Consider the following 27,957-nt stretch of genomic DNA (forward strand, 5'->3'; position numbering starts at 1 on the left):
CAACGGAAAAGACCCGGGAAGGGGGGCGGGAGCCACGCGGTGGTCGCACGGTTTCTCCAGAGCTAGGCGAGGGCAGGTCCAGGGAACCGTCTTCCGATCGTGCAGTGGCCAAGCGCTGGCAGACGTTTTTAAATGAGATGGTTAAAAGGACAGTGCTGGCTAGGTCTACAGTTACCGCAGCAACATGGTCTCGGGGCATTTAAAGGGGCCCACAAGGAGGGGGTGCGCTACAGGGTCACTTAGCTGGACGCTGTGGGGTCGAAGGGTCTGATTCCCTAGCGGTGTAGGGGCAATCAGCACCGGGATTGGAGACCCTAAGGCAGGTTTTCCCTCCCACCTGGGCGGCGAGGCTGAGCGATTGGAGACGCGCGAACCCAGACGCACCCCCCCACCCCCACCTGGGGACGGAGCGCGCGGCGCGTCCCCGGCCCTTCCAGCCTGCGCTTTGGCGCGTCCTCTCGGGGACAAGCTCTTCCGTGGGCTCCGCAGAGGTGGAGACCATACTAAAATGGCTCTGCCTGGTAAACTGCAGTTTCAGCCGCGTACCCCTCCCCTCGTCCTCCTGACGTCGCCGCTGACAAGGGCACAATCCTCTCCAACTCCCGAAACCCACGATTTTGCACCGGGCCGTGCGGTGGACGCGAGTATACAGTCGATTACAAAGAACATTCCACAGGATTCTCGAAGGGCCCAAGTTTTCTTTTTTTGTGGGTAGGAGCGGGAGGAGGGAGGAACTGAGACGCTGCAGGAGCCCAGCCGACTACCGCCCCAGCACCGAGGGGGTTTGGGGTGCTCCAGCGGTTGGGGCTGGAGACTTTTAGGGATAAAAATACGAGGGGAAGTGAATGGTCGCCATGCGGAGCGATGGCTACTGCTCGTCCTTGATTGCGTTTTCAGTGTCCAACAGTCCAGAGACGACGCCAGGAAGCCTGGGAGACCATTCCCAAACTTCTGGAGACCTCGCAGTTTCGCTTTCGGAATTTTCGGGATCTGTGGGTTTCTAGAGTTGGGTGGCATTCCGGGAAGGCAAGGCGACGTTCGCTGCCCCGTCGTGCGGTCCTCGGACTTCTCGCCCATCCCTGCGCCCCCTTGCTTCGCCTGCCTTATCTCGCCGCGCAGTGTGAGGGTTTGGACTCCCCGGCCCGCGCGCCGCCCCCCGCGCCGCATTCGGAGGGCTCCAGCCGCGCAGCCGCGGCGGATCCGGAGCCGAGTGGTGGGAAACCGTTTTCAACGAGGGCCGGCATCGCTTGGATCCGGAACCATCACCGCAGCCCACCGCTCTCCCACACCCCTCCGCCCTTGCACGGTAGCCAAGGGACTTGGGGGGACCGATTGGCGTGTCTACACGGAGTGAATGGATCCAGGTTCCACCAGGTCGGAGGAAAAGCGTAAACAGGCTCAGAAATTCGGCCTCATTTCCTGGGGAGGCGGTTGGGGGTGGGGAGAGAGACTGAGCGGGTAAGCGGGAGGAGGAGGGAGAGGGAAGATACCTTGGTGGTCAGAAGGAATTGTTGGCCAGGCTCTCTTTTGAGATAGGGGATCTGCTACTTTTTCCCTACTAGGCATTAAATTTGCACACACACACTGCTTCCTGCCATAAATAAATACCGTCGCAGATCTTTATCTTAGCCCGTTTGCTGGGACCAAGCCTCCTGCCTGCGAGGGGGGCTGGAGAAATGCCTGCGCACCCTAAGACTCCAGGCCCTCTCCCGAAGTTACTGCTCCCTAAAGGACCCATTCCTGAGCGGGTATAAAACACTGCCCAGAGGCAGGGGGTCTCAGCAGCCCCCATCCTAGGGAAAGGAGCTGTCAAGCACCCTGTTACCCTGTTTTGATGTGTGTCACTCCGTAAGTGCTAGCCAAGACCTGCTGAGATGAGAACTGAAGATTTCCCATTTCCAGTTGGGATACTGGCACCTTGATTCTCAAGCACGCAACCCCCTGGGGAGATGCATTTCCCTAATGATGGGAGTAATTGGTCAGAGAATTTTTCCTCTTCGTGTGTTCTTGCAGAAATGGTGGACTATTTTTATTTTTTAAAAGTCTTTCTAGCTATAAATGACTAGCTTGACAAGAAGGTGGAAGGGAAAGCAGGCTAGGTACCTGTGTCTTCCCTGTTCCTTTTTTGTAAGACTTCTCTGGAAGTATTAAGTGCTCATCAAATCCCTTTTCTGTCCACTAAGGTGGCATTTTTTTTTTCATTTTTCTTTACACACCAGTGCCCCTAAAGGACTCAGAAGAAATATTAAGTGATGGAGACATCTTTTTAAGCGCAAGTCCATGAGATTGTTTAGTTGATACAGGCTGCTGACAGGATCTGAGAAGTCCATGTAATGAAAATTCAAACCTTACAGAGCTTACACTTTAGGTTAATAAGTTTTTCATCAGAGTGAAGTATTTTTCCCCTTTAAAAAAAGTAATTTTAACAAGAAAGGTCCACTGTGAGATTTGAATGACCTCCAGTTCTGGCATAATAGGTTTGGACAACATTTCCTCTCTTTGTATTTCACTAGTTGGAATTTCTAGAGTTCATGTAATGGTCGGGGGTCATGAGGTGTTTTTATTCTGCTCTAACCTAGGAACTCCTAAAGTTTTTTTTTTTTTTTTTTATTACCAAAATGATATTGGGATCTGTAATTGATTAGACATTTTTGTGGTCCTTCTAACTATTTTAAAATCTGCATTACTTTGGCAGCAACTTATTGACCCCATTCTACAAATTTAAAAATTTAGGGAAGTTATTCTTGGTACAGCAAACCAAAAATTCAACGTGTGCATTTGGTTGGTGGTATGGGGATCCAACAAGGAAGAGAGGGGAACATCAGAAGGCCTGGCTTCTAGTTTCAGGGATGGTATGTTTAGCTGTGTGACCTGGGACATATGTTTTAGCTTTTTAACATTTTTTGGGGTATCTGGGATTGAATTTAGGGACCTGGACCATTGAATCACATCCTGGGCCCTATTTTGCATTTTATTTAGAGATGGGGTCTAAATAAAGACTGCCTCCCTAAGGCTGAGGCTGGCTTTGAACTTGCAATCGGCCGGCCTTAGCTTGGAGCCCTTGGGATTACAGGTGCGCACCACTGAACAGAGCTTCAGCATTCTTATTTACAAAAGAACCAGATTTGATTGGAATCTCACTCAGTGATTCCATGTTTCTCTTTGGGAAAAAAACAAACAGACAAAACCCTGTGTGATTCAGTACATTTCTGCTGAATTTCATGCCCCTGTGATACTTCTTCGGGACTCATGTCCCCAGAGTATAGTGAAAATACGACTGGCCATAGGTGACAGTTGGGTGACATGATGCTTGTGAAAGCAACTGGTGAAGTTCACTGCAGAAGGAAAGTGCTGTTATTATTAAGTCCTGGAAGCTCCACACAAGGCCACGTTTTCCTTTGTATTGTGGAAAAGGTGGGCTGGAAAGAAAATTGAGGCCTGTGCATGTGTAGTTTCACACCTGACTGGTGGCCACGTGGCCTAGGCTGAGTTAAACTGGTGTCTCTTTGAATGCAAGCCATGAAAAAATATCTCACTGGATTACTCTTAATCCCTAGGTCTAGAAGGGCCCATTCCAAATAACACTCTGCGCCCACCATCCCAGACAGGAAGGTGTTTAGACTTCATTGGTTAGTTATAGTGTAGGTGGGTGACTGTAGCCTATTGGTAACTGTGGAGAGAAAGAGGCCTCTGGGAAGTTCAAGGTTTTCCATTCCATGTCTTTGAGTTTGGCTACTGGGCAGCACTTCCTCTCTTTGTAAGAGTAATAATTTCCTGGGACACTTCTTAAGGAATATGAGCTTTTTGGCTAAAATATGTGTTGATTGTGTTAAGTTAGTGTAAACAAGAATGTTTAATAGGCAGTACTGTATGCTGTTAATAAGGAAAGATGCTCTGGTTAGAACTTACATATTAATGAGGAATGTTAAATAATTCATCTAAGGTTTCCAAATAAATTTCTTGGGATTTGGTTTTGTACTATCAGTTCATCCGTGTTCAAAGAAAAGACACCACCATACGCTACCCATCTGTGGTGAATTCGAGTGCTAATGCTTCACTATATACCGCTAGTTAGGGTCCCTTGTGTTATCCATGAGACCACACTGATAGGCTTCCCCGGTGTGTGATGAGATAGATGTTTTGGACACTGATTAAAGAAAGGATCCATTGTGCTTTTTTGTTTCTTCTTCTTCTTCTTCTTTTTTTTTTCCCTCCCTGAAAAAACAGAAAGGACACATTTTGGTAGATACAGCCACTTGTTGTTAAAGCCTTTGGTGAATTGTGCAAAGTAGGGCAGATAATGTTGGCAGCTGTGATTAGACAAGAGCCGTGTGGGGCTTGTGTGATGAGGGGAGGGGGCAGTTTTTATCCAGTGAATTTTTTTCCTGCATTTTAGTGGCTGAGAAAAATATACAAAAGATATTAAAGTGTACCCTCTCTACTTCCTGTTGAATTTAGCAACTTTTCTTCTTTTTTTTCCTCCACTTCAATCAAAACTTACATATGCACTGAACCACTTTATAAGAGTATGAAATACAAGGGGCAGGTTCCTACAAAGTCTCCTTTACCAGTAAGCTACCTCCCTAGCCCTTTTCAATTTTTTTTTTTTTTTTTTTTTTAAATTTTGAGATGGAGTCTCACTAAGCTGCCCTTGTGACCCTCATGCCTTAGACGCCCAAGTTGCTGGGATGGTAGGCGTGGGCCAGTGTACCCAGCTTCTTCAAACACTTTTTTTTTAAATATTTTTAGTTGTAGATGGACACAATACCTTTATTTTATTTATTTATTTTCATGTGGTGCTGAGGATCAAACCCAGTGCCTCATACATGCTTAGGCAAGCTCTCTATCACTGAGCCACAACCCCAGTCCTTCTTCAAATATGTTCAGAAATAAAAATAACAGCTGCTTATTTAAATACCTTCTTTTTGCCAGCCACTCTTCTTATTGCTTTATATTTGTATTTCATCTTTCTAATGAGAATTTTATTACCCCCATTTTATAGAGGAGGCTGAGGCTTCAGAGAGCTGGAGGAACCTGCCCAGGAGGATGAATCCAGTAAGAGAGAGCTGGGATCTCAGTCCTGGTGTATTTCATTGTCTTGAGAGGGTGACTGGCATCTTTGATTGATGTGTGAGACACTGTGCCTAGAACATGAATGGCATTCAATCCTTTAATCTTTATAGGTGGTTGCTGTGATTTTTGTTTTATTGATAAGGAAATTGAGTCTTTGGATAGGTTACGTAGGGCCATACAAACATAGTTTGTCATTAGTGTTTAATTTTGAAATGGAGTATGATTAGAGCATTTTCTTTTTGTGTTAAATTTAAATGATCCTGGTAGAGTGGAGCTCTTAAATAAATGAAGCTTAAATCACTGTTTTTAAAGGAACTGAAAATTATCTGTGCCCCTGGGTGAGGATAGAGGCCATTTATTGCCAGAAGGATCGACCATTAAAGATTTGAAATGTGTTGAATTTTTGAAATTGCATCTTGATTATAAAATAAGTGGCATTAATATAAATCAATTTCTTTCTCCTCTAATGTGGGCAAGAATAAGTTTTAGAAGTCTGCAAGTCTGGGGGAGGTGGAGAAATTGCAAGCAGGCTGAGGAGGAGAGCTGGGGTTTTCCCCATAAGTAGTGTCGCCACCGACAGGGACCATCTTTTAGATCAGTGGCAGTTTTTGGCCTTTTATTGGATTATTTCTCATGTAGAAGACTGAAAACAAAAACCACCCTCTGTCCTTTTTGGGAGCCCCGTATAAACACAGTCCTGTGCCTGCCCTGTGGTCTCCTGGGTGAGTTGTAAACCCCTTTCCTGGCCTGATTGTCCTGAGGCTATAAGGCTGGAGAATAGAAGGGCCTTTATTCTATGTGAATGGAAATTAATTTCACTTCTTTTAAACTGGAGGAAAAGTTCAATGTTGCCAAATCAAGTGGCTGAATTTTTGTTGAAGTCACCTTTTGACCTTATTTTAGGAAGTATGCTAAATCACTAATCACTAACTCATCACTAAACTGTCGCCTGATGGTTAGAATGAACCACATCCTGAAAGCCCAAGAGTTCAGAGTGTTTTGGTGTGGCCCTGGCTAAGTCACTTTAATTTTAAACTTCCCCTAATTTTTATTTTCCTTGTGATTATTGGCCTAATACAATTCTTGGTTGGTGCATATATATCTTAAAAACTTGCTTTAAAAAGTAAAAGTCATGTTTACTCTTACAGCTTTGTGACAAATACACTTTTTATTAAAGAAAAATCTCTAACGGTACACACTTAATGATTGCAGAAGCCACATTTGAGTCTGCATTTTTCTTTTTCTTCATCTCCAGATTGGAAAGGACGTTTCCCTCTGAGTGGAGATATATGTGGGTATATATATATTTCTTCCTGCCTCTGGGTTTATTTATATAAACAACACAGGAGGACACCAGTCCCTGTAGATAGGGACTCAGGGGGTTACACCAGTCCTTCAGTCCTCACATTCACAGAGGCATTTACTATGGAGCCTTTGCAGGGACCTGGGCACCTTTGGGAGCTAGAGCTGGAGCTGATCCTGGAGTTGGAGTTGCAGCTGGGTCTTGGCATGGGTTTGGGTTTTGGCCTTTGACAGGCAGTGCCTGTGATCCCTGGCCAGGTGGGTACAAGCAAGCTTCCCGTACTTGCGATGGGCAAACAAGGCAAGGCGACCAAACTTTTGACATTCTTTGGCATCTTGGGCTTAACCTCCTTAAGCTTTACAAGGGTCTTGATAGCCTTGGTATGTGACTCATGGCCTTGGCGTTGTTAGCCTGCATCTTTTTCAGGCCCTTCTTGTTGTGCTTCTTGGCAAAATGCATATTTCTCAGCAACTTGGGGTCTGCCCCCTTAAGAGATTCATATCTTTGTGATCGGGTTTCTTGATGCCATTTCTGTGCCATTTTTGGAATTGGTTGTGTGTGGTGTGGTTCTTGGACTTGGCCATGGCTGCACCATAAGGCGCTGCTCCTCTGAGCGGGTATGATTTTAATGTTACATATTTGGTAGCAGTTGTTTTGCCTGTGTACCAATAGAGCCACTCTCTGGGCATGCAACAGCAAAGGGGATCTGCCACTGGATATAGATGGCATCAGTTGGTGCGTGGCTTACTTTAGAGTTCTTCAGCTAAAGCTTTTCAGTTAAAGTTTGCAGGAGACTATTCTAAGCAGCCGAGAAGTTGTTACTGTGCCTGAAAGAGATGCATTGCTTATGGGGAGAACTTGGAGAATACCCCCCTTGCCCATTGCTGGTGCAATGCTGTAGAAGGATGTCCCCCCCCCCCCCCCAAAAAAAAAGAGGATAAAACGAAAAGCACACTGCCCAAATTGACCTTGTACTGGGGTGATGGTTGCATTTATTTCTATAAGTAAGAAACTGGCTGTGCCTTTCTAAAGGCAGAGAAGTGGGACAGAGTCTTAGGAAGGAGTTGTGGAGTGAGAACGGGGCTTGATCCAGAGATGGTTAACCTGCAAAGGAAGGCAGAGGTGAAGAATAGTCACGAGGATAAGAAACTCAGAGGGCAAGCATATACTTTTGCAGGCAGCCTGCTGCTTTTATTAATTAATGTTGTTGGTATTGACTCCCTCAGTGAAAGTTCATGTGCTTTTACTTTAGCCATAGTTATTCCTTCCTAATGTATATTCTTTTATTTGTAAGCAGTTGGTAGGTTTAAAGCTCACCCCTGCCACTTGAAAGCTGTCAGGTGGATCATGTTGTGCTAGCGCTGCTGCCTGGATTTCTTTGCTTGGATTTTACACTGACAGGTCAACATGAATATAGTGGTTAGGAGGTGCGGACTTTATCCTGCATGGTTTGTCCTTATTCGTCTCACTTGCAACCTGTGGCCTTACTTTTCCATTCGACCCAATGAAGAAAAATCTTTTAAAGTCCCAACAGTGTAAGAAAGATGTTAGGTCGTAGGTGTTTTAAGGGATGCAGCGATGTTGATTTTTGAGGCATTTACTTGGGGCAGGCGAGTTTCCAAGGAGAGGGCTTTGCTTAACTGAGTGGAGGAGGGAGCGAGGGAGGAGGCGGCCTTCAGCCAGGCCAGCTCTTCTGAGAAGCATTCATGTCCATGTGCTAATTAAAAAGAAAAAGGAGTTCAGCAGAATGCAGCTGCTGGTGGTTTCCTATTGAAGCTGACAGATTTCAAGAGCCTTTGAGGCCTCCTGCCCTCATGTATCTAATCCCTGCCAAGTGTGCGTCCCCAATTTTGAGTTGGGAGAGGCGAACAGTTGGATGCTGTCATTTTCATAGGACTTGATGGCTATGGAGCAACTTTTGTTTTTCCTCTGCTTGTCTCTTTCCTCACTGACTCTCTATAGCCCTATTATTGAAAAATAACTGACTGTGGAGTGGAACATGCCAGTGGAGGCGCTGATGTTCTGCTGGGAGGAGGAGATGGCTCTATATGGAGTAGTGACAGTGTCTGGGAGTCTTGGGTGGGTCCTTGACCTTTATTGTCTTCAAAGCTGTGCTGCATTCTTCCCACTAGCTGTTGAATACCTGACACTCCTTTCCCGCCTCTGCCACCATCAACTATAGTGGGTTTGTACAGTCCAGTAAATGAAATCTGTCAACAGCCAGCCTGGGCATTTAGAGCCATTTGTCATCTGTCCTTTTTTTTTGTTGGATGTCTGCTGGCCATTCTGGGTGGAGGCTCTGGACCCTGGAGGCTGACCTCACCTCTCTCCCTTGCCTCGACTGGGCACTTCAGACTCCTCATGCCCCCTTTCTACATTGGAGCTTTGTAGTCTTCTCATGGCCGAGCTCACACCCACTTCTTTCATGAAATCTTTAGTGATCCAGCTCGGGCCATGGTGAACATTCCCTTCCTGAGCCCCTGTGCTATATCATTCCCTTTACCCTGTACATGGATTTTTAATGAGGAAGGGAATGGAGAACCCAGATTCTCTGATGAGCTTGAATGGGAGGTGAGATGTGAAGAGCTTCCAGAACAGTCCCTCTGATGTGCAGCTGAGAACAGTGTTGCTCCTGGTTAAAAGGCCAGGGGCTCATGCTTGCTGCTGCATGGTAAGTGATGTCACCATACTGTGATCTTTGCTGTCACCCGCAAAGTCCTATACATTTTCCAACTGTTTTTATTTACTTTACATAAATTTTAAGTTTGCTGAGAGTAAACTTCCTATTCATTTAAGTGGGATAGTTTATAAAAATTGATGTAAGTTCATTTTTTTTGCATTAAAATAAATGCCTGAAATGCCCTCCATAAAATAAACACCTTTAATGCCCTCCAGTTATATGGCTTCTCAGCTAGACTGTGGACCTCTGCAGGCCAGAGCTGCTCTCTGGCCATTGCTGCAGAGGAAGGTTGGTACCTCTCATTGTTGGTTTTGGGTGACTGAGTGAGGAAGTGCTTCTTTGGTATCTTGTACACTATTTCTGTGTATTTGTCTTGAACAGTTCATAAAATTTACCCAGAAAGTTGAATGCTCATTACTAGACATTATGCATGCTTGTCTAATTTATAGAAGACTTCTTTGTAAGTTTCCCAACATTTTGAGTTCTCCTGACCATATATACACAACACATGGTCTAGTTTACCAAAAAGACTTATATGTGTTATGTGTAGTGCACAATAGACACAGATCTATTGTGGATGAAGTTTACTTAGCTTGGGTTGATGCTATAATGTTCCTCTCAGTCGCAGCGCAGTAGGTAATGGGGAGATCCTGTTTGGAGTTGTCCAAGATGTCGGAACTCAGGTGATGACATCTGTGCTAAATCTAAAACTCATTCTCCTTTTATAAGGTCCTATGACTGAGCTGTCTTATGCTTACCTAAATCTGGATGTAAATTTCTGGTCTAAGAAATTTCTGTTACAAGAAATCCTAGATTGCTACTTTGGTTACTTTTGGTACTGTATACATTGTAAGCATCCCTAATCTAAAAACTCTGAGGTCCAAAATGCTCTAAAATCTGAAACTTCTTGAGTGCCCAGTATGATACCACAAATGGAAAAAATTCTACCTCTGAAATTGTGTCTCATGTAAAACATTATTAAATATATTGTGTAAAATCACATTCAGGCTTTTTATGTAAGGTGTTTTATCTGTGAAACATAATTGAATTTCATGTTTAAATTTGGGTCCCACACTTAAGATAACTCATTATGAATATGCAACTCTTCCAAAATCTGAAAAAAAATGCAAAACTTGAAACACTTCTGGCCTTTGGAATATCTCTCATTTCAAATATGGTTTTCTCAACCTGCAGTAGTATTTAATTGGGTATTTCCCAGCCTCATTCTTCTTTATAGCAAATAAATAACTTTCAGATAAATCATCAATAAATAAATGCACTTTGAAGGTAGTGCACAGCTGGTCTGCATTTGGTGTTTTTTTTTTTCCCCTCTTAAGTAAGTAATGTGAAAGGCTCTTATTTTTCTTAATTTGCACTTTTGTGAACAACTGATCGAACTCACCTTACACTCCCTGTAATATATGCTGTTTGAGGGGGAGATTAAGAGGTGCCAGTGAAAACCATGGATTAGAGGACACAGAATGTGCTGGAACAGGTGCTGCCTCCAGCCCTGGTATTCACTCCTCAAATGTCTATTATCCCCAACATATCTTATTTCCTGCTATTGAGGTATGAATCTGATGGTCAAAAATTAGCATTTCTTATGGGGGGACAGCAATTTGTGTTGGGATTTCAATCTACTTTGAGTGAAAACCAGTGGAGCCTGGTTGAGAAATGGCGAGTCAATTGCTGTCCTCATCAAGGTAAATCAAGCTCTGAGTATAAGGTGGATGGCAAAATTCCAGGGACCTCCGCCCAATCAGTTCATCTCACCTGGTGATGAAATGAGGCAGGACCTATCTCTTCTTAGAAAGGCCAAGTTGACTGGTGAGACTGGCGGAGAGACTTACTCAGGCGATATTAGCAGAGTGATCTGTGAGAGGTGAGTGGAGAAGGAAGCCTGTGATAACAGTGCCTAGCACGCAGCACTGCTTCTTATCTTCAGGGTTATTTTCAGATCTGGGTTTTTGGAGACTCCTGTGATTCCCAGCTCTTTTGCATGTGCTTCTTAGGAAAACGGAAGTCATGATTTTTCTAGGATCCAGTTTTGGTCCAGAATTTGATTGTGCATCCTTCTGAGTCCTTTGTGATTTTCCATTTTGATTGAAATATTTTGAAAGGTCTTAGATGAGGTTTCCTGTGCTCATTTTGAAATTCCTGGAGTGTGAAATGAGGCAGCTTTCAGGGTGATTTAGACATGCTCGATTTCCAAGGGCAGCCAGAGCCTGTCTGGAATTTCACAAGCTTTGAGTTCAGACTTCACATTTTATTTTCTACCGGGAGAATATTATCTTTTTTTCTGAGTCAATGAAAAATAATAACTGTGAGGCAGCAAGCCTGAAATTATGAGCATATTATTAATTAGTAAAAGTGCCAGTTTCTCACGCTAGTTAAAGGCAGACCAGTTTGGAAGGGCGGCGTCGTGGTATGTCTGCAGTGAGCCTTTCCCAGGCAGGAAGCCTTTGGGAACCTGCCTTGATGAGTGGAGACTGGAGCGATTTCTAATGCTATAAAGTAGCTTTGTTATTTACCAGACAACGATGGTTCACTTTTCCACCTGAGTTTGGATGATTCCAGTTGCAGAATAATAATTTGACACTTTTGTCTACTGAGATGAAATCAAGATGGAACAGTGATGTATTAGAACTGGGTTACAGAAAGAAGATCATTTATGGATTCAGACCTGCAGATCTGAAGTTGGAGCTGGCTATGCCTTTATTGGTTTGGATGTCAGAGGGAGGCTGATTTCTTCTCACCTGTATTTGTTAACCTTGGGGATGAAACTGATTGTGTGTTCAGGATGCTTGATTCTGAAGTGGCAGTAGGTGGAAGACATTCAGTCCTTCTGTTTTGGAATATGGGACAGTCCTTTTCTGGGTACTTTGATCAAATACCCAATTCAAAGAGCAGAGACTTAAAGTCACTAGACTGGGGTTTCCAGGCCTCTGTACTGTGGTTCCCATAATCAGCTACATCCATGCAGTGTGTGAAGATTCTCTCAGTCTTTCCATTCCCTACTTTGAAACATATGGTGACAATAAAATATTACCGGTTGCTGAGGCAGGTGGCTCACATAGAAGGTGGGCACCAAAACTAACGAAGGGAGAAAAACAGCTTTTCCTATAGAAAAGAAAAATCTTAAAAAAAAAAATTCATAGTCTCGGGGAAGGAGCTTAGACTATTTTATAGACACTTAACAAGAGTAGGATAGAGTGATAGAGGATAATGTGAGAATTCAAAAGAGCCTTTGGAAATTAAAGTACATTAACATCAGAGCCAGAGAGAAGTTGAGGAAATACTGCAGATGATGGAGTGAAAAGATAAAAGTGATAGACAGCACAAGGGGAAATGAAGGAGGCCCAACATTTGAATGAAGGGATATCGGAATGAAAGAAAATAGAGATGAGGAAATCAGCAGTAACTCCGTGAAATCCCTTAGCACTGAAGAACATGAATTTCAGTTTAAAAGGAGTCAGTCAATCAGCGCCCGACAGCCAGCAAGTAGATTGCCACTAGATACAGCCTTCCAAGATTTCTGGCCATCAAAAAAATCTAGCACTTAGGACAGTATTAGACTTGTCACCATGCAAGATAGAGGGCATGGACGGAAGCCCTTCAAATTCTGAGGCAGGGTCTATTTCCGACTTAGGGTTTCTTTACTCATCTTAACTATTTGTTAAAATATGGAAATAGGTCCAGGACATTTTTAGCCATACAAGGGCCTCACAGGTTCTGCACATACCTCCTTTCTTTGGAAACTGTTGTTGGAGAATGTGCTCTAACAGGAGGGAGAACCAAGAGGGAGGAAGACAGGAGATCCCATAAAAAGGAGGGGAAGTGAAGTCTCAAGATTACACCCCGTGTTCCGGGCATGGAAGTTCTGGTCTGGATTAGAGCAGGAAGGAGGCCCTGGTAGATGCTGCTTCAAACGGAAATGAAGAAAATACCTATATACTTCAATTTATGGATGGGACCTTGAGACAGTTATTGGAAAATTTGGATTGGAATGGGTGACAAGCATGTGGAAAACCAAAGATGTGGGAAAACGAAGCATCTATTAGCTCCAGGGAAAAGTTGGGTAAGACAGGAAGAGTGACTGCAGTCAATGGCTCCGCAGGGGCCCATCTAGCAGTGTGGAACTGTGGTCAGATCTGGGAGGGGGCCCCAGTCAGGGGCCCATCTAGCAGTGTGGAACTGTGGTCAGATCTGGGAGGAGGGAAGGGTGCCTGGAGTTGGAGGGGAGGTGGTGGCATGACTAGTAGGGCATCACCTGGAGACCAAGAAATTGAGAAGCAGCCTGTTACTCAGTGTCAGAGAGATGAAGGTCAAAGCAGTGAGTTGAGAGAGTTGGAGGTGCTTGCTTCAGGGAGTGGGAAGTGGGGGAGGGGAGAGAAGGGCAGGGAGTTTTTTTGGTCTTTTTTTCAGAGGGGGAGGGTCAATGTACAAGTCTTAGACTTATTTGGCTTTTAAAATGAATTATATGCAGATATACGTAGGATATTAAAAAAAAATCAACTGCTAGCCATGAAGTGAATAATGAGAAACAGTCCTTGAAGTTACCTAATGCCTTTTCTTTTATATTTGAGACCTGTGGAAAAAATAACTTGTCCATGTACTTAGACCTCTTATGAGACTGGCTTAGCCATGAATAACATGATCAGTTCTTACCACAGTAACTCTACTGAACTTTTATGGAGACTTTAGCAAGATGGTTTAGGCTGTTGTTGTGGGCCTAGTGAGAGGAAGGAAGTTTGCTGGTGGTGTGCCCTTGAAGGTCATATTGGTATATTGGGACTTGGCCTCTTCCCATCTTTCTCTTTGCTTCCTGGCAGCCATGAATTGAGGCTGCTGCTCCTACCATGGTATACTGTGTTGCCACAGGCCCAAAGCAACACGGCCAAGCAGCTGTGGATGGAAACCTCTGAAATCATGAGCCACAATAAACCTTTCATCTTTTTAAGTTGATCATCTCAGGTATTTTTTGCACAGCATGGGAAAGCTGCCTAGCAGTCTAGCCAAGCTTGATTTTCTAAAACAGTTGATATATCGAGATTACTGGCATCCTATGAGGTGGCTCCTTTGCAAAACTGTTTCTAGAAGATTTGATCTTGCTTTCCTCATATTCAAATGAACTAGTAGAAATACTATGTTTTCTAGTGTACTTGTGGTAGATATGTTGTGATTGAAGAATTACGTTCATCCTTCTAAAAATCCTGATATACTCTGCTGTCCATGTAGCAAGCCGTGGTTCTCAAAGTGTGGTCCCTGGATCAGCATCAGCATCTCCTGGCAACCTCATAGAAATACAGGTGGTCAGACATCACCCCAGATCTAGGGAACCAGAAACTCGTGGGGCAGGGGCAGCAACCTATTTTGCTTTCCAGGTGGTTCTGCTGTTGGAGGAGTACCCTGGGCTGCCCCTTGTACCCTGCAGCCCAGCATGTTAGTCCTGCAAACTTCCTGCTGACTAGAGCTTAAAGACTTGATCTCATCTAAATGCAAGGAAAGCTGGGAAGTGTCTTTTGGGTAGCCAGTGACTCCTTACTGGAGACATAGGAGAAAAAGGAAAATGACTCTGACACTCTGCCTGTGTGCACTTTGAGATGTATTCTGTTCACAGTAGAATGTGCTGTGATGATAAAGGTATTAGGGCTTGTCCTCCTCAGCCATGCAGAAATCATTGTCTCTCTAAAAACCTACCTTAAACGACCCCAGGTTTAATTATTGCTTAACAAAGGGGTTTATATACGCCAGTTACAGTTCTACTTCTCTGACTTTTCTCATAGTTACATGAATGTTTGGTGCCCTGGAATGTAGCCCTGGATATGTAAGAATGTAGTGTCTGATAACGACAGGATATAAACACCCCACAGGATAGGGGGGCGGGGCAAAGGAGGAACTCAGAGGTGCAGCTCAAAAAATATGTGAGCATAAAATTCACCTTGTATTAAAAAAATTAAATGTAAAACCTGAAATCTCAAAGAGTGAGGTTTCTGATATCCTAAGGGTTGGGGAGGACTTTTTTAAGAATCTAAGTTTTAGAGGAAATAAAGTGAATTGGTAGATGTGACTAAGTTAAAACCACACTTAACATTCTGTGTCAAAAGAGACCACTCCAGGGCAAATTGGAGAAATGATGACAATAGTTTTGTGAAATGAAATATCTATAGCTCATAAAAATCTGTAAAATATACCTCAAGTTAAAATACAGCACAGAGGTGAGAGGTTGCTGTCACTAAAATATCAGGTTAAAAGGTGGAGGAAGCTATTCTTGGCTGGGCAGAGACTGGGTGGAGACATCTCTTTCTCACTGGATATGCCATAAGGCTTGATTGTGGTTCCCTGTTGTGATCCTATATCCAGCTTCATATTAAGGAAACATCAAAGATGTAGGATTTATGGCTAAGGAGAATGATCACAGTACTGTTGATAATGGTGAAAACTAACCTATCCCCACCAAAACCCAAACCAAAACCACGTAATGGTCAGTAGCAGAGGACTGGAAAATAGACTTAACCTACTCATAATAAAAATTATACCCCCATTTCAAGGCCTGTTCTCCAAGAATTGTGATAACATGAGGAAATACTTTCTGTGTAATGCTAGATGAAAAATGGATTAGAGCTGGACATGGTGCTCCTGTCTGTAATCCCAGTGACTCAGGAGGCTGAGGCAGGAGGATCGCAAGTTTGAGGTCAGCCTTAGCAACTTAGGCTCTAAGCAACTTAGCAAGACCCCATCTCAAAATAAAAAATAAAAAGATCTGGGGATGTGGCTCAGTGTTAAGTGTTCCTGGATTCAAACTCCAGGACCTAAAAGAAAAGAACTAGAATTCTAAAGTGCTATGAGAACTCAAAAAATTATGCATAGAGAAATGATCAGGAGGTATCATAGCAGTAAAAGTGACTTTCCTGGTTGTTAGGGTTCTGAGTGATTTTAATTTACTTCTTTGAATAATTTAGGTTCCCAGAATATCTTTCAAGACTGTCTCTTTTATAGGAAGGAAAAAGTGAACATTGTTGAAAAAGTCTGAAATGTGCCCTGCCATTTGCCAAAATAAGCAACTTTTACAGTCAGCTGGGTGGACATCAAAAAAGCCTCTGAGTGGAAGTGGAATGCCACTTGTTCTTTTAAGAGTGATGTGAGATTTCACTCTGCCACTCATTCAGGTGGCTTTCTGTGTGGTGTTTGTATTGTTGCCCCTGAGTTCTATTTAAAATGATGGATTAGGTGCACTTGAATCAGTGTCTTACTTTACGGTCCCAGGCTACCTCTTGGTAGCGTCTGGTTAGACGCAGGTGGATAAAGGGTTGGATCACCAAGGAGTCATAAAGACTTTAGCAAACTTTTTTCCTTTTTTAATAAGTGTCATAGAAGCCATTGATGCTCAACTGATTTATTCCGTTTATGGACTCCCCCACCCCCTTACAGAAAAATTTTGTGCCTAATGACATTTTTCAGGTGGACTGCTCTTCTTGAATTTACAAATGAATGGGAAAAGGAAATAGTCTTAGTGTAACACACACAACTTAGCTTTTAAGATCCTTTCAAATCCCTTGAACTTGTGTGGATATGTAAGGACATCCCATGGAATAGAAGCCTATTATGCTAGGAAATTTGCCACAAATTATTTGTGGAATATTTGGGGGGAAACTACATTTCCTTTAGAAGCGTCTTCAGTTTTTAAGTTTCTGTGTTCTCTTTTGACCACGTTGACATTATCAAGTAAAATTAAAAGATTTTAAGAGAGCAAAAACTTGATGATTCTTAAGGACATGTCACCATCTCTCAAATATGGCTCATCAATATAGTGGGGCAGCTGGACCAGGTGGTGCAGCAGACACTGGCCACATATGGCTATTTAGACTTAAATTCATTAAAATTAAAATTCAGATACTAACTGTACTAGCTATATTTCATGTGGCTTGTCACCACATGTGGCTAGTGCTTCCCATACTGAACCATGCAGTTGTAGAAAGCTAAGAGGTGATAAGAGCCCTACAATTTCTGATTAATTTTAGAGTAATATCCATTGAATATCCTTCCTCACTCCTTTCCTTCCTAACAAGGCTTTGCTTAGTCTTTGCTAAAAATTACTTGTTGTTGAGGGCCACAGCTGAGTCGAAATGATGCCTGGCATTTTGCCAGAGGGAATGGTTGAAAGGTGACATCAGCAAGCCATTGAGATGATGATGGTTAGTTAAGCTGTGTATTCAACTGTATATAGACCTTTACTGTCTGGCAATAGGGCGGCTCTTGTTGCCTCGGGAGCCCACTACTTTGGAGTTCCCTTGAGTGGGGGCGGAGCCCGGGGGAGAGCTGAGAGGTTCCCAGGGAGCGTGTGTGGAGTGTGCTGGTGGAGTTCGGAAATAAAATTTGTTCCTGCTTGAGTGGTTCATGATTTGTGCCCAGCCAGACTGCGGCAACTTGTGTTCTGTAAATACACCGCAGGTGAAAGAAGGAGGCAGGCTAGCACGGAGAGGGGAGAAGTCTTACTCTATGAAATTTGGTTCAGATAAATGGAGGTTCTGATGGAGAAAATATACAATGAGTGCTAGCAAGACCTTGTAAGCATTTTCGATTTGAAAAAGACCTTTGATTGAGTCTACGTAAGCCTCCTTATTTAACTGGTAAGGAATTTGAGGAGCAGAGAGGCTAAGCGATCTGTTTATGTCACACAGTGGCGAGGTAGTGGCCACGGGACTCGAGAGTTCCCTTCATTTTACTTGGTCAGGTGACTTTCATAAGAAATTCTGATGCTGTAATTCTGTTGTTCACCAGCCTTGGAGACAAGAGGAGCCTGTAGTACAGTTTACACAACTGTGTTGTCCAAGCAGGAAGCTGCCCTTTAGAAGCCCATCCTTCTGAACCTTCTCTGTGTGCCTTTGGAAAAAAAACATCCTGCTTTAATTAGTAGACGCGTTTACTTTTGGTCTTGAGGTCACAGTAGTATATTTCATGAATTAAGAGGCGGCATGGGTGTAGCTTGCCTGTAGAGTGTTGGTGTAGAACATGTGAATCCCTAGCACCACACACACACAGGCACACACACAATCAAAAGGAAACGTACATCTTTTAAAAATAGCCTTTAAAAAATAAAAGTAGCCTCTTTGGAATATTGTTGTTAGGAAAAGGATTTGCTTTTTAAAATATCATGTTTAGGAGTATTTGTGTGTGTGTGAGAGTGTGTGTGTGTGTGTATGTGTGTGTGTGCGTGTGTGTTTTTTTCTTCTCCCAACACTGGGGATCCAATCCAGGCCCTCATGCATGCTAGTCAAAGGCTTTACCAATGATCTGCACCCCCGACCCAAAGTACCCTGTTTTTATTTTCAAAGCTTAAGGGAACAATTGTCACCAGTAAGACTTGCCCCCACCATATCCCATTTAGAGTAAATGGATTTACAAAAAAGGAGAGTAAATAGAAATTTCTGTGAAGTGGTTTGTCATTCTCATATTTAATATGTTTCCTCCGGAATTACCTATTTCCATGGTTCCATTAGCTGCTGAGAGCTGGCTGTGTGGAAAGTGAAGTCATTTATTCCCTCGACGGTGGCTGCATGCTGGGAAGAGACTGCGTTTTCTGTGAGGCTTGTTTCCACCACGTTCTGTTGATGATACTGTCCAGATGCTTCTTGCATGTGTTTTCTTCTCCCTGTCTGAATCCTGGCCTGCACTTCCTAGCTTCCTCTGATCCTTCCAGCCTTGCCCTGTCTGTCTGTCTTGCATGTGGCTGTTGGAGAGGGAGTGATTCTTCCAAGACAGATGGGATCCTCTCCTTCCCTGCAGTGACATCCTGCAGTGACTGCCCCTGCCTGCAGAAGGGCCTGCAGCTTCTGTCCTTATTTTGGAAAGCACTTTTCTCATCTGGGCTTAGCCGCTTCTCTGTTCTCACCCCGGAGCTTTTGTTCGAGCATCACTTCCTATGGTCCTGCCTGACAGCCATCTGCATGATTGGCGTCCTTCGGTTGGTCCCCTTTCCTGCCTTATATTTTCCTATAGTACTGACCACCTTCCAACAGACCATATAATTTACTAATTTTTAAGAACATTTATTGGCGTTTTCTTTCAATTAGGATGTGACATCCACCAGGGCAGGGTTTTTGTTTTATTGTGTGTGTTTGGTTCTGTGTGTCTTCTTGTGCCTGGAATGGTGCCTGTCATTGATAGGGGAGCAGCAAGTATTTGGAGGGAATGGCACTAATGCTGCTTGCCCACACAGTCCTGTGGATAAGTTTTAGGAGGATCTGCCACACTGTTTGCCCCCATGTTTAGTATCTTCTACCCTCCGAGTCTCTTAAGCCTAGGCTCCTACTTGACTTTTTCTTTTCCTCTTATCATTAGTTGCTCTGGGCATTTTCCCTCTCTGATTTTCTGTTCTACTTCTGTATATTCTCCCTTCCCTCTGCCCACTCCTAGTGACTTGGGTTTTCTTCTTAGACCTGTGAACTAACAGCCTACTGCTATCACGTCCATCCTGGTGGCCAGGTGATGTCAGCACCTATCAGATGCTTTATTAAAGGCACACATGTTGTTTATTACAAGCACTTGCTTGTCCAGAGGTAATTATTAATTAATTAATTAATTAATTTTGTGGTGCTGGGGATGGAACCCAGGGCATTGCACATGCCAGGCAAGTGCTCTGCCTCTCAGTTGCACCCATGAGCCCATGAGCAGTTCTTGGCTCATGACAGCTTAGTGGAGTGCTTGTAGATTTCATCAGTGACTGCTCCCCAATTGTCAGTGGCAATAGGGATAAAACTGGTGGGTACTGCCACCCACTGTGAAATCCAAGCAGGACACAGAGCTGTGAGTCCCTGGCAGCCCTTGTTCCCCTAGTGGTCTGCCGTGTGCAGACATATGGGAGGAGATCTCTGGAAGCATCTCAAACAAGGTGCAGCACATGGGCTCCTCCAAGATGGTTTGAGCAGTGGCGTTTGGTGTTAGGTGATGTTTGCCCTCTGTACCTGCCTCTCAAGTGGGTTCAGATTTTTTTGGGGAGGGCATTTGAACCCAGAGATGCTTTACCACTGAGTCACATCCCCAGCCCTTTTTTTTTTTAAAAAAAATCTTTTTGAGACAGGGTCTTTCTAAGATGCTTAGGGCCTCGATAAGTTGCTGAGGCTGGCTTTGAGCTTTGCAATCCTCCTGTCTCAGTCTCCCCAGCCACTGGGATTATAGGCATGTGCTACTGTGTCCAGCTCAGATGGGTTCATTTTTGTGGAAGAGGGGGTCACTGTCTATAGATTCGTGTGTTCCTGTCGTGATGAGTCTTGAAGGAAAGCTCCTGAGACAGTGGTGTTCTGTCCATCTTCATGTGGGTCATGTTAGGAAGCCAATATCCAGAGGGTGAAGTGAGCCAGTCTCAAGAATAAATGACTTGTTTTCCAGTGTCGTCTCTTTTAAATAATCTCAGAACCCATCTATATTCAATATTCAGTAGGTTCCTGTATTTGGTGATGTTTCTATGTAAGCTTTCAGAAATTGAGCTTGTCTCGTGACCCACCTGGGATGTGAGGTAATTTTAATTTTTGATTTACTAAGCAGCAAACCCAGTTTCCATCTGGGTTCAAGTCTTTTTTGTGTAGACCATAGTTTTTGGCCCTATTTTAGGTACAAGCTCCCAGAGAGCTGAGACAAAGACTGTCCTGGCTTGCTTTCTCCCACACAGTGCCACGGTGATATCAGTGGGTCCTAGGCATGGTGTTTACCTATCGCAGGTGGTTTTGAAGCAAGCCAAGGAGTCATTTTGCACCTGGGGCTCTGCCTTTAACCCATATGCACACATTTCCTGGACAGCCCTAATTTAAGTTGTGTATATATTATTGATGCTGACTTCATCTCAGAGTGATAAAATATGGCCAGCCCCCATGCCCAGAGCTTGTGGTTGTTCACAGGTGCCCTGGGTCTTTGATTGACCTTCCATTGGAGTGATAATGAACTTACCTCTGTAGAACGAAGATGCTTGGACTGGTGTAGTAGGTTATATGCAGTGGGTGGATAGTTAAACATGCAAGCAACTAAGTCCCAGGGTTGGGCTCCTGGTATTCTAGTCTCTTCCTGGCAGCAATTTTCACCCTTTTCCTTGCCACGCCACCAAATGATGAACCCTCTTATGAACCTTTGATTTTGGTACAACCTCAAAATATTTTCTAGGAAAGTAAACTAAATAGCACCAAAGATGTGTGTGTGTGTGTGTGTGTGTGTGTGTGTGCGTGCGCGTGCGCCTAAAGAAGGGTGTGGCATTCTTAAAGATGCCTTATGGGTACTCTATAATATGTTCTTTCCTTTTTTCATCTGTTCTTGCCTTTTTTTCTGATTTAAAATTTTATCTACAGAGAAATGAAAGAGAACATTGAACAAATAAAAGCTATAAAATCCCACGTGGCTGTGTCTAACCACCAGAGTCAGGCCAGGATGCTCATTGGAAGGGATGGCTCCTGGAGTCTCCTAGGCTGCAACAAAATGAGCATAGACTGTAGAATTCTGTGGGAACTGATTATGATATTCTCTGTTTTTCTGCCAGTCATATCAGAATGCAAGTGAGGAATGGCAGTACCATTACAGGGAACCTCTTGTCCCCATTTCTGATTGGCAGAAAGCACACTGTTTGCAAATGTTGGTACCAGAACTGGTTTTGGTGGCAGAGCACTTATGACACATGAGTGAAGACACAGTGTTGCAGGACCCACGCGTGGGATGCTGCAGTGAGGGGCATCTGCTGCTTCACAGCATCAAGAGGGCAGTGGAGTGTCACCATGGTGGACTGGGGATTAAAACGTGGGTTCTGTTTGTTGGTGAAAATGTGTCCCTATTAGTATGACCTCTAGAAAACTGATAGCTTTGCTATGCTCTGAACTTTGTTGTTGGCTTAGTCCCATGTAGGGATGCACTCGGTAGTCTGCATTCCTGATGTTACTAATATGACATTGCATCCTAGTGTTGCGAGTTGCTAGCAACTCTGATGGGATTATAAGACTTGGAAACAAGTCAATGTAATGAACGTAATTAAAGTGCTCTGATTTTTTTTTTTTTTGGTTGCTCTTAGATAATTCTCACTGCAGGATGAACTAAGGGAAGAAGACACCTACTCACTAGGCATGGAGAACAGTTTGCCAGTTTCCAGCATGCAGGACCCTTCATCTTCCCCCCCAGAAAAGCACGTTGGCTCAGCTAATGGCAACGGAGACCTTGATTCAGGTAGGACTTCGCTTGTTCCATCCTTCTGGCTTTTGGTTTCTTGACCAATATCTTCCCAAAATGTTCTGGAAACAATGTGGGCAGTATTTCTGGAGCCCACAATTCTGCCTGTTCCTGGGGTTTGCCCTCCTGTTCCTAAGGATGCAGCGGCTTTCAAGTTAAACTTGGGGTGAAGGTGAATTCAACTGTACTAGGCAGAACGGGTTGGCAGGTGGGGGGTGATGCCCCCTTCTCAATCTCAGTGGTTTCAGCCACTGGTGTTCCTAAATCATGACGCCGTCTCTGGCAGACATCCTGGTGCAGTGTTCCACCCAGAGCACCCAGGGTTGGCCACAATGGAGGCATGCGGAGCGTGCGCGTCTTGAGCCAGCAGTTCATTGCTCTAGCTCAGAAGGGACAGATGCCACTTTTGCTCAGAACCCTTCGACTAGAAGTTAGTCCCATGTTTGTGCCCCAGGAAGGCAGGCTGGGAAATAGAATTCTGTCACCGAGCCACAGAGGGACAGGAGAACCCGATCTGCTGAAGGATGAGTGCATCCCTGAGGCTGCAGTGTGTGATGGGAAAGAGATTCCCATCATATGCTTTTTCTGTGGCAGTGTTACCTCCTTTAAGAAATCTGATAAAAAGCAAAAAACTAACACCCCCACCCCCAAACAGCCTCTGATTGGATTTTAATATTTAACTAGTGGATTTAGAAATGTGTCTGTTTCTAAGTACTTACACACTGAAGGGCTTATTTGAAAAGGATACTTTATTTATACATAGCAGCAAATTAACTATGGACAGCTTAGCCCTGTGATTCATAAACACCTGCAGGGGTGGATTCACATAAATAGTGTTGCTCATCAACTCAGTGGGAGATTTGACCATTTGCCTAAAGAAGTTTTTCTTCACAGTTTGATTGGACAAGTCAATGACAGAATGACAGATTGCTTGGTGTAATTGAATTTATTAGATTAAGTTTCTCAAATTGTATCTTTACCTGGAGGCCCCTGAAATAAGGGGGACGCCCAGCCATTTGTGCCTTTTAAAAGTCTCTCTTGTATTTTCCGAGTGAGGTTATTTTCCATTCTTGGAGTTCCTGAGCTTTCGCTGTGGTTTCGTAGTATATCATCTGCACACATCACGTGTGTTGCTGAACCATTGACAGTGGTGTGCTTTTAAAACTGTTTAAAAGCTAACTGTGTATTGGCTTTTCATTTTCATGCAACTTCAATATCTCTCCGTACTCTCTCTTGCCTGAGCAGATTCTGAACCTCATCAATGATAATCTGCTGTCAGAAAATTGTTTGTACCGATACTTCCTTGAGGATGGTTCCAACTATGGGAAGTTAGAGCGAGGATGGATTCATTGGCCAGGGGATTCCAGGCCAGAAGCCTGTCATATATACTTACTTTGTTGCTTGCTCTTGTGTGTTGGATGACCTAAAAACATACAAGATGCTCATATGCTTAATAAAAACAGCATTTCTCAATAATTCTAAATTATCATTACATATTTCAGACATTGGCCAGATACCCCCCCTTGCCCCTTAGTGTGGCTAATATGTCACTTCTTTTTGGAATTTCCATGTGCACCCACTTGCATGGTAAGATGGTGCTACAAATTTAAAACTAGGGTCTGAAACTTTGTAGAGTGCAGAGGCTGAATTCATTTTAGAAATTCAAATCTAGTTTTGAGCATTTAAATCAAACAACAGAGTCAAGTATAAGTCTTCAAGTTATTTGTTTAGTTTTTGTGGGGATTGAACCTGGGGCCTTGCACATGCTAGGCAATCAAGCAGTGAGCTATACCCTCAGCCCCATGTGTTTTTATTATTATTATTTTTTTTTGCCAACCTGTTCATACATAAAATATTGTCAGTTCTAGAATCAGTTGTGGGGATATTTGATTCTGGGGCCCACTGGGTACAGTCTTAGTGCTTAGGGTCTTTCCCTGGGAAGAGTTTCCTGATGAGATTTGTGGGCTAGTCACTCCAAGAGAAGGGAAGGACAGAGTTCTTCAGTGGGTTCCACATGGACTGTGAATGAGGGGCAGTCCCTTATGAGCTTGCCTTCTGACCATAGGGCAGACACTCAACATTTCGAGTCCTTTATGTGTGTGTGTTAGTTCGACATACAGAGGAGTGACTGCTTTGATCATCCACATTTCCATGATGAGGAAACTGGTCCAGGTAAAGCTACTCGGGTGGTGATTGGAAGCAGGACTTCATGTCAGGCATCCTCAGGCTGTGGAACTGGTTCTCAGAAGTGCTGGCCGGAATCCGATCCCCACTCCCATGGGACAAGGCACAGCCCACATTCTTCCTGGTTCTTTTTCCCACTCCTCCTTTGTCCTCTCCCTGTGTTATGTAACATAGGGCTTCATCTTCCCAGCAAGTGACTGCACTTAAGTGACTGCAGCCTTCTCTAAGGAAAGTGTGGGGACAAAGAATGAAAGACCTAACCTGGTTGTTCACCAGTTTTTTTTCTGTTGCTCAATTCCCCCCACTCTGCACCCCAGCTGTCATTAAACTGACATTTTTTTAAACAAACAAACAAAAAAAGAATTTTGACTTTTTTTCCTAAGGAAAATTCAAATCCTGGTTGGGATCAGTAATGGATACCCATTATGCAAATGCAGTAGGCACAATATAAAATTGCTTCTCCTCCCAGGGACACGGATTATGTCACTGGAATAAGCACAGGTAGATGAAATAGCCCAGGAACTGCAGGCATTCCCAGCAGATAGGATGGACAGCCTCCTCCCGGGTGTAGGAGGAGCAAAGTGCACCGGAAACCTGATCGTGGGAACTCCAGGCGACTTTGGTGGCTGCTCTAGCAGCAAGCAGAACAATATGCTGACATAGTGATAAATACATTCCCTGACATATTTTTGTAGGCTTGGTAAGTGTAATTTCCTGGTGGAGTCTGTGGATGAAGTGTGCGGCATATTTAGACTGGGCAAGCCTCAGAGCAGAAGGATGGGCACTTAGAAAGATGGGCACTGGAGGGCTTGCCTCCGTCTTGTTTTCTCCTTGGTGCTGGGAATATACTAACTGCAGAGCCACAGGCTCTTGTGTTTGGGAAGAAAAGAAGTCAGCATTCTCAGAGAAAGCCAGGACTGCCATGCTGAGGTCCAGATCTGTGACCTGGCAGTATTGTTCCCTATCTACTAAAGAGTTGCTCTTTTGAAGAGTTGCTGCTTTCCCCAGGGAAGAGGGTTTTTGCTTTCTTCCCTCCTAGATAAACTGTGGCCATCTGAGATAGCCACAAGGACCTTTGCATTCTGATGACTGTCCCTCCTGGAGTGCAGGGGGCCTTGGTTCCTACAGTTGCTCACAGCTGCACTACTTTGTACACCTTATGTAGTGCGAAATGAACTGGCTGTTGTGTTTGAAATAAAAGAGATTTAATGTCTTCTTCCTGTCTCTCTCCACATTAAAAAAAATACACACACACACACACACACCACCCAAGAAGGTCCTCAGTGAGGTTCTGTTCATTCTGAAGGGTGCCGGTTCTCAGTTTCTTCATTGGGTGGTGGTTACAGGCTTGTGAAGTCAGCCTCATTTCAGAGTGTAAAATTGTTCAAACCCAAGATTTTACCACCTAAGAAAAAGACGTAGGGGCTATTTGCTAACTGCGTTTTTGCGTCCCAAGGTCACTTGTTCTCCTGCTTTTAATGCGGCTTTTTATGTTCATTATGGAATATTCTGGTCTCACAAATAGTTTTCTGTTTTCTAGAACTCTGGATCACCACTAATGAACGTGCCTGCTTTCTCTCTTAAATTGTGAAATTTTCTTAGTGGCTTTTCATAGACGGTTTTCATGACATCATGGGAAGTGCCTCCCTGCTGGTTCATTTATGGTGGAGGGAGATTGTCAGAGTTTCCTTGATAAAATGTTTATGGGTTTAAGAGGTTTATGGATCAGCTGTAAATATTTGCTCTGGGTTTATGAGACCTCTCCTCATAAACACGGTGTGTGTTTATCTATTGCTCATTGAAATGTCTTTGGAGAACCAGCTGCTTGGGGAGTCCTGGCCTCCGGGTTGTGTGGGACAGTTTTTTAAAGGCTCTATTATGTCTAACCCTAAATTTTGTATGTGGCTTTATTGTTCAAACAGCATGGTTAAGGTTACCAGTGTTGGGTGTAAGGTTTTTATTTTTAAAGTCCCATTCTAGGTCTGACTTTTGGGGTATTTGACAAAGTGTTTTCCCTAGGCCAGCAGAGTGGCCGAGCCTACTGCCTCCCTGGCTGCTGGGGAGACACAGTGGACCATCTAACCTCCTGGGCAGCTTGACTGAATGAACAAGCGAGCACCAAGGAGCGCACAGCTGGCTACCTGAGGAGGGACTAGAAATGGAGTTTGCAATAAATTTAAATTTGGTGGAAACATATTTTTGGTAAAATACGAAGCATAGACTAGAATGGTATGAAGGCTAAAACACTGCAACAAATGGTCTCAAAGGTGAAGGGAGAAACCAGCCCTGGCAGCCCTGATCTGAAGTGGTGAAATCACCCACTCTTGGCCAGGGACCCTGATGAGGTTCACCAGGCCTCTTTCGGATTCCAGGGTAGGTGGTGGCCAGGGACCTGTGGCTCCACTGCCCTGTGAGTGTTCCTGATGTGAAGGAACTGGCCGCTGCCCAGCAAGAGAGCCCCTTCCCATTTCCACAGCTGTTGTTCTCAGGGTCTGCAATGCCAGACTCTCCCTTGCTGAGTCCTAGCGTCTTTTCCCAGATCCTCCTCTTCTTCCTCATAAGCAGGTTCCAGACTCTCCACTGGCTTCTCTCTATAGTGGCTGCTGCCTCCTGCTTACCGCATCGGGTGCATCTGGCTGTGGAATGTTTTAATGCTCCCCAACACGGTTACGGGTTGGCCTTGGAGGGTTCCACGGATCGGATAAATGGGTGGAGGTGGTGGAGGCTTCTGAGGCCTAGTGCAGGCAGAAGAATGAGGGGAAAGCCTCTTAACCCAATAAGTCCTATTATCTCAGATATGGGACATCTGTAACAGCTTCACTTGGGAAAATAAATGTTATGTTTTTAGAATTCTGTTCTTTTGAGAAAATAGGTGAGTGATGAAAACATTTGAATATATATAAGTATGTGTGTGTATATATATATATATATATATACACATATCCTATGTACATATAAGATATATAAGCTCTAGAGTATTTTTTCCAACCTATTCTAATCCATCTGTGTAAATTTCATTGCATTTTTATGGAATTGTGGCGCAGTCTGGCTGGGCACAAATCACGAGCCACTCAAGCAGGAACAAACTTTATTTCCAAACTCCACCAGCACACTCCCCGGGAACTCTCCCTAACGCCACCCACCCACGCGGCTCCTCCAGGAACACACCACACACCAACCGGAACTCCCTCTCCCGGAACTTCCCCAACCAACATGAACTCCCCAGGCAATCCTCGCGAGAACTCCAAAGTAGCGGGCACCGAGGTGGACAGTAAAGGTCTAATATACAATTGAATCAATCCAGCATCATCTTAATGGCTCCCTCTCAACCAATACTATTGGCAAAATGCCAGGGGCCATTCTGACTCGGCTGTGGCTCTCAGCAGAATTGAAAACTTGGGACTTAACCAGTTATTAAGAGTTCCAGCTTCCTAATTAGGAGGCCTGCATTGGATTCTGCCTCTGAGTCCCCCTGTGATTGGGTGATTCTCTAACCTTTCTGAGCTTCTGTTAGCTC

At 44.1% G+C, this 27,957-nt stretch overlaps 1 protein-coding gene and 1 pseudogene across 2 annotated transcripts in view; one reads left to right on the forward strand and one right to left on the reverse strand.

The window, feature by feature from the left end:
* Sfmbt2 (Scm like with four mbt domains 2) overlaps positions 1 to 27,957 on the forward strand; it is a 205,758-nt gene that overhangs the window by 2,262 nt on the left and 175,539 nt on the right. Inside the window, exons 1-2 of one of the 2 annotated variants that reach the window (XM_046442365.2) lie at positions 875 to 1,374; positions 22,102 to 22,253. In XM_046442365.2, coding sequence (XP_046298321.1) covers positions 22,154 to 22,253 — 100 coding nt within the window. In that variant the 5' untranslated portion in view covers positions 875 to 1,374; positions 22,102 to 22,153. Of the gene's footprint in view, positions 1 to 874; positions 1,375 to 22,101; positions 22,254 to 27,957 lie in introns of those variants that run through there. The other variant, XM_046442364.2, reaches the window with a different exon arrangement.
* On the reverse strand, positions 6,497 to 6,960 carry LOC124091337 (large ribosomal subunit protein eL29-like; annotated as a pseudogene).

This window comes from Marmota monax, unplaced genomic scaffold, assembly GCF_021218885.2.
Source record: "Marmota monax isolate L192 unplaced genomic scaffold, Marmota_monax_Labrador192_F-V1.1 WCK01_AAM20220418_F8-fsc00072, whole genome shotgun sequence".
Lineage (NCBI taxonomy): Eukaryota > Metazoa > Chordata > Mammalia > Rodentia > Sciuridae > Marmota > Marmota monax.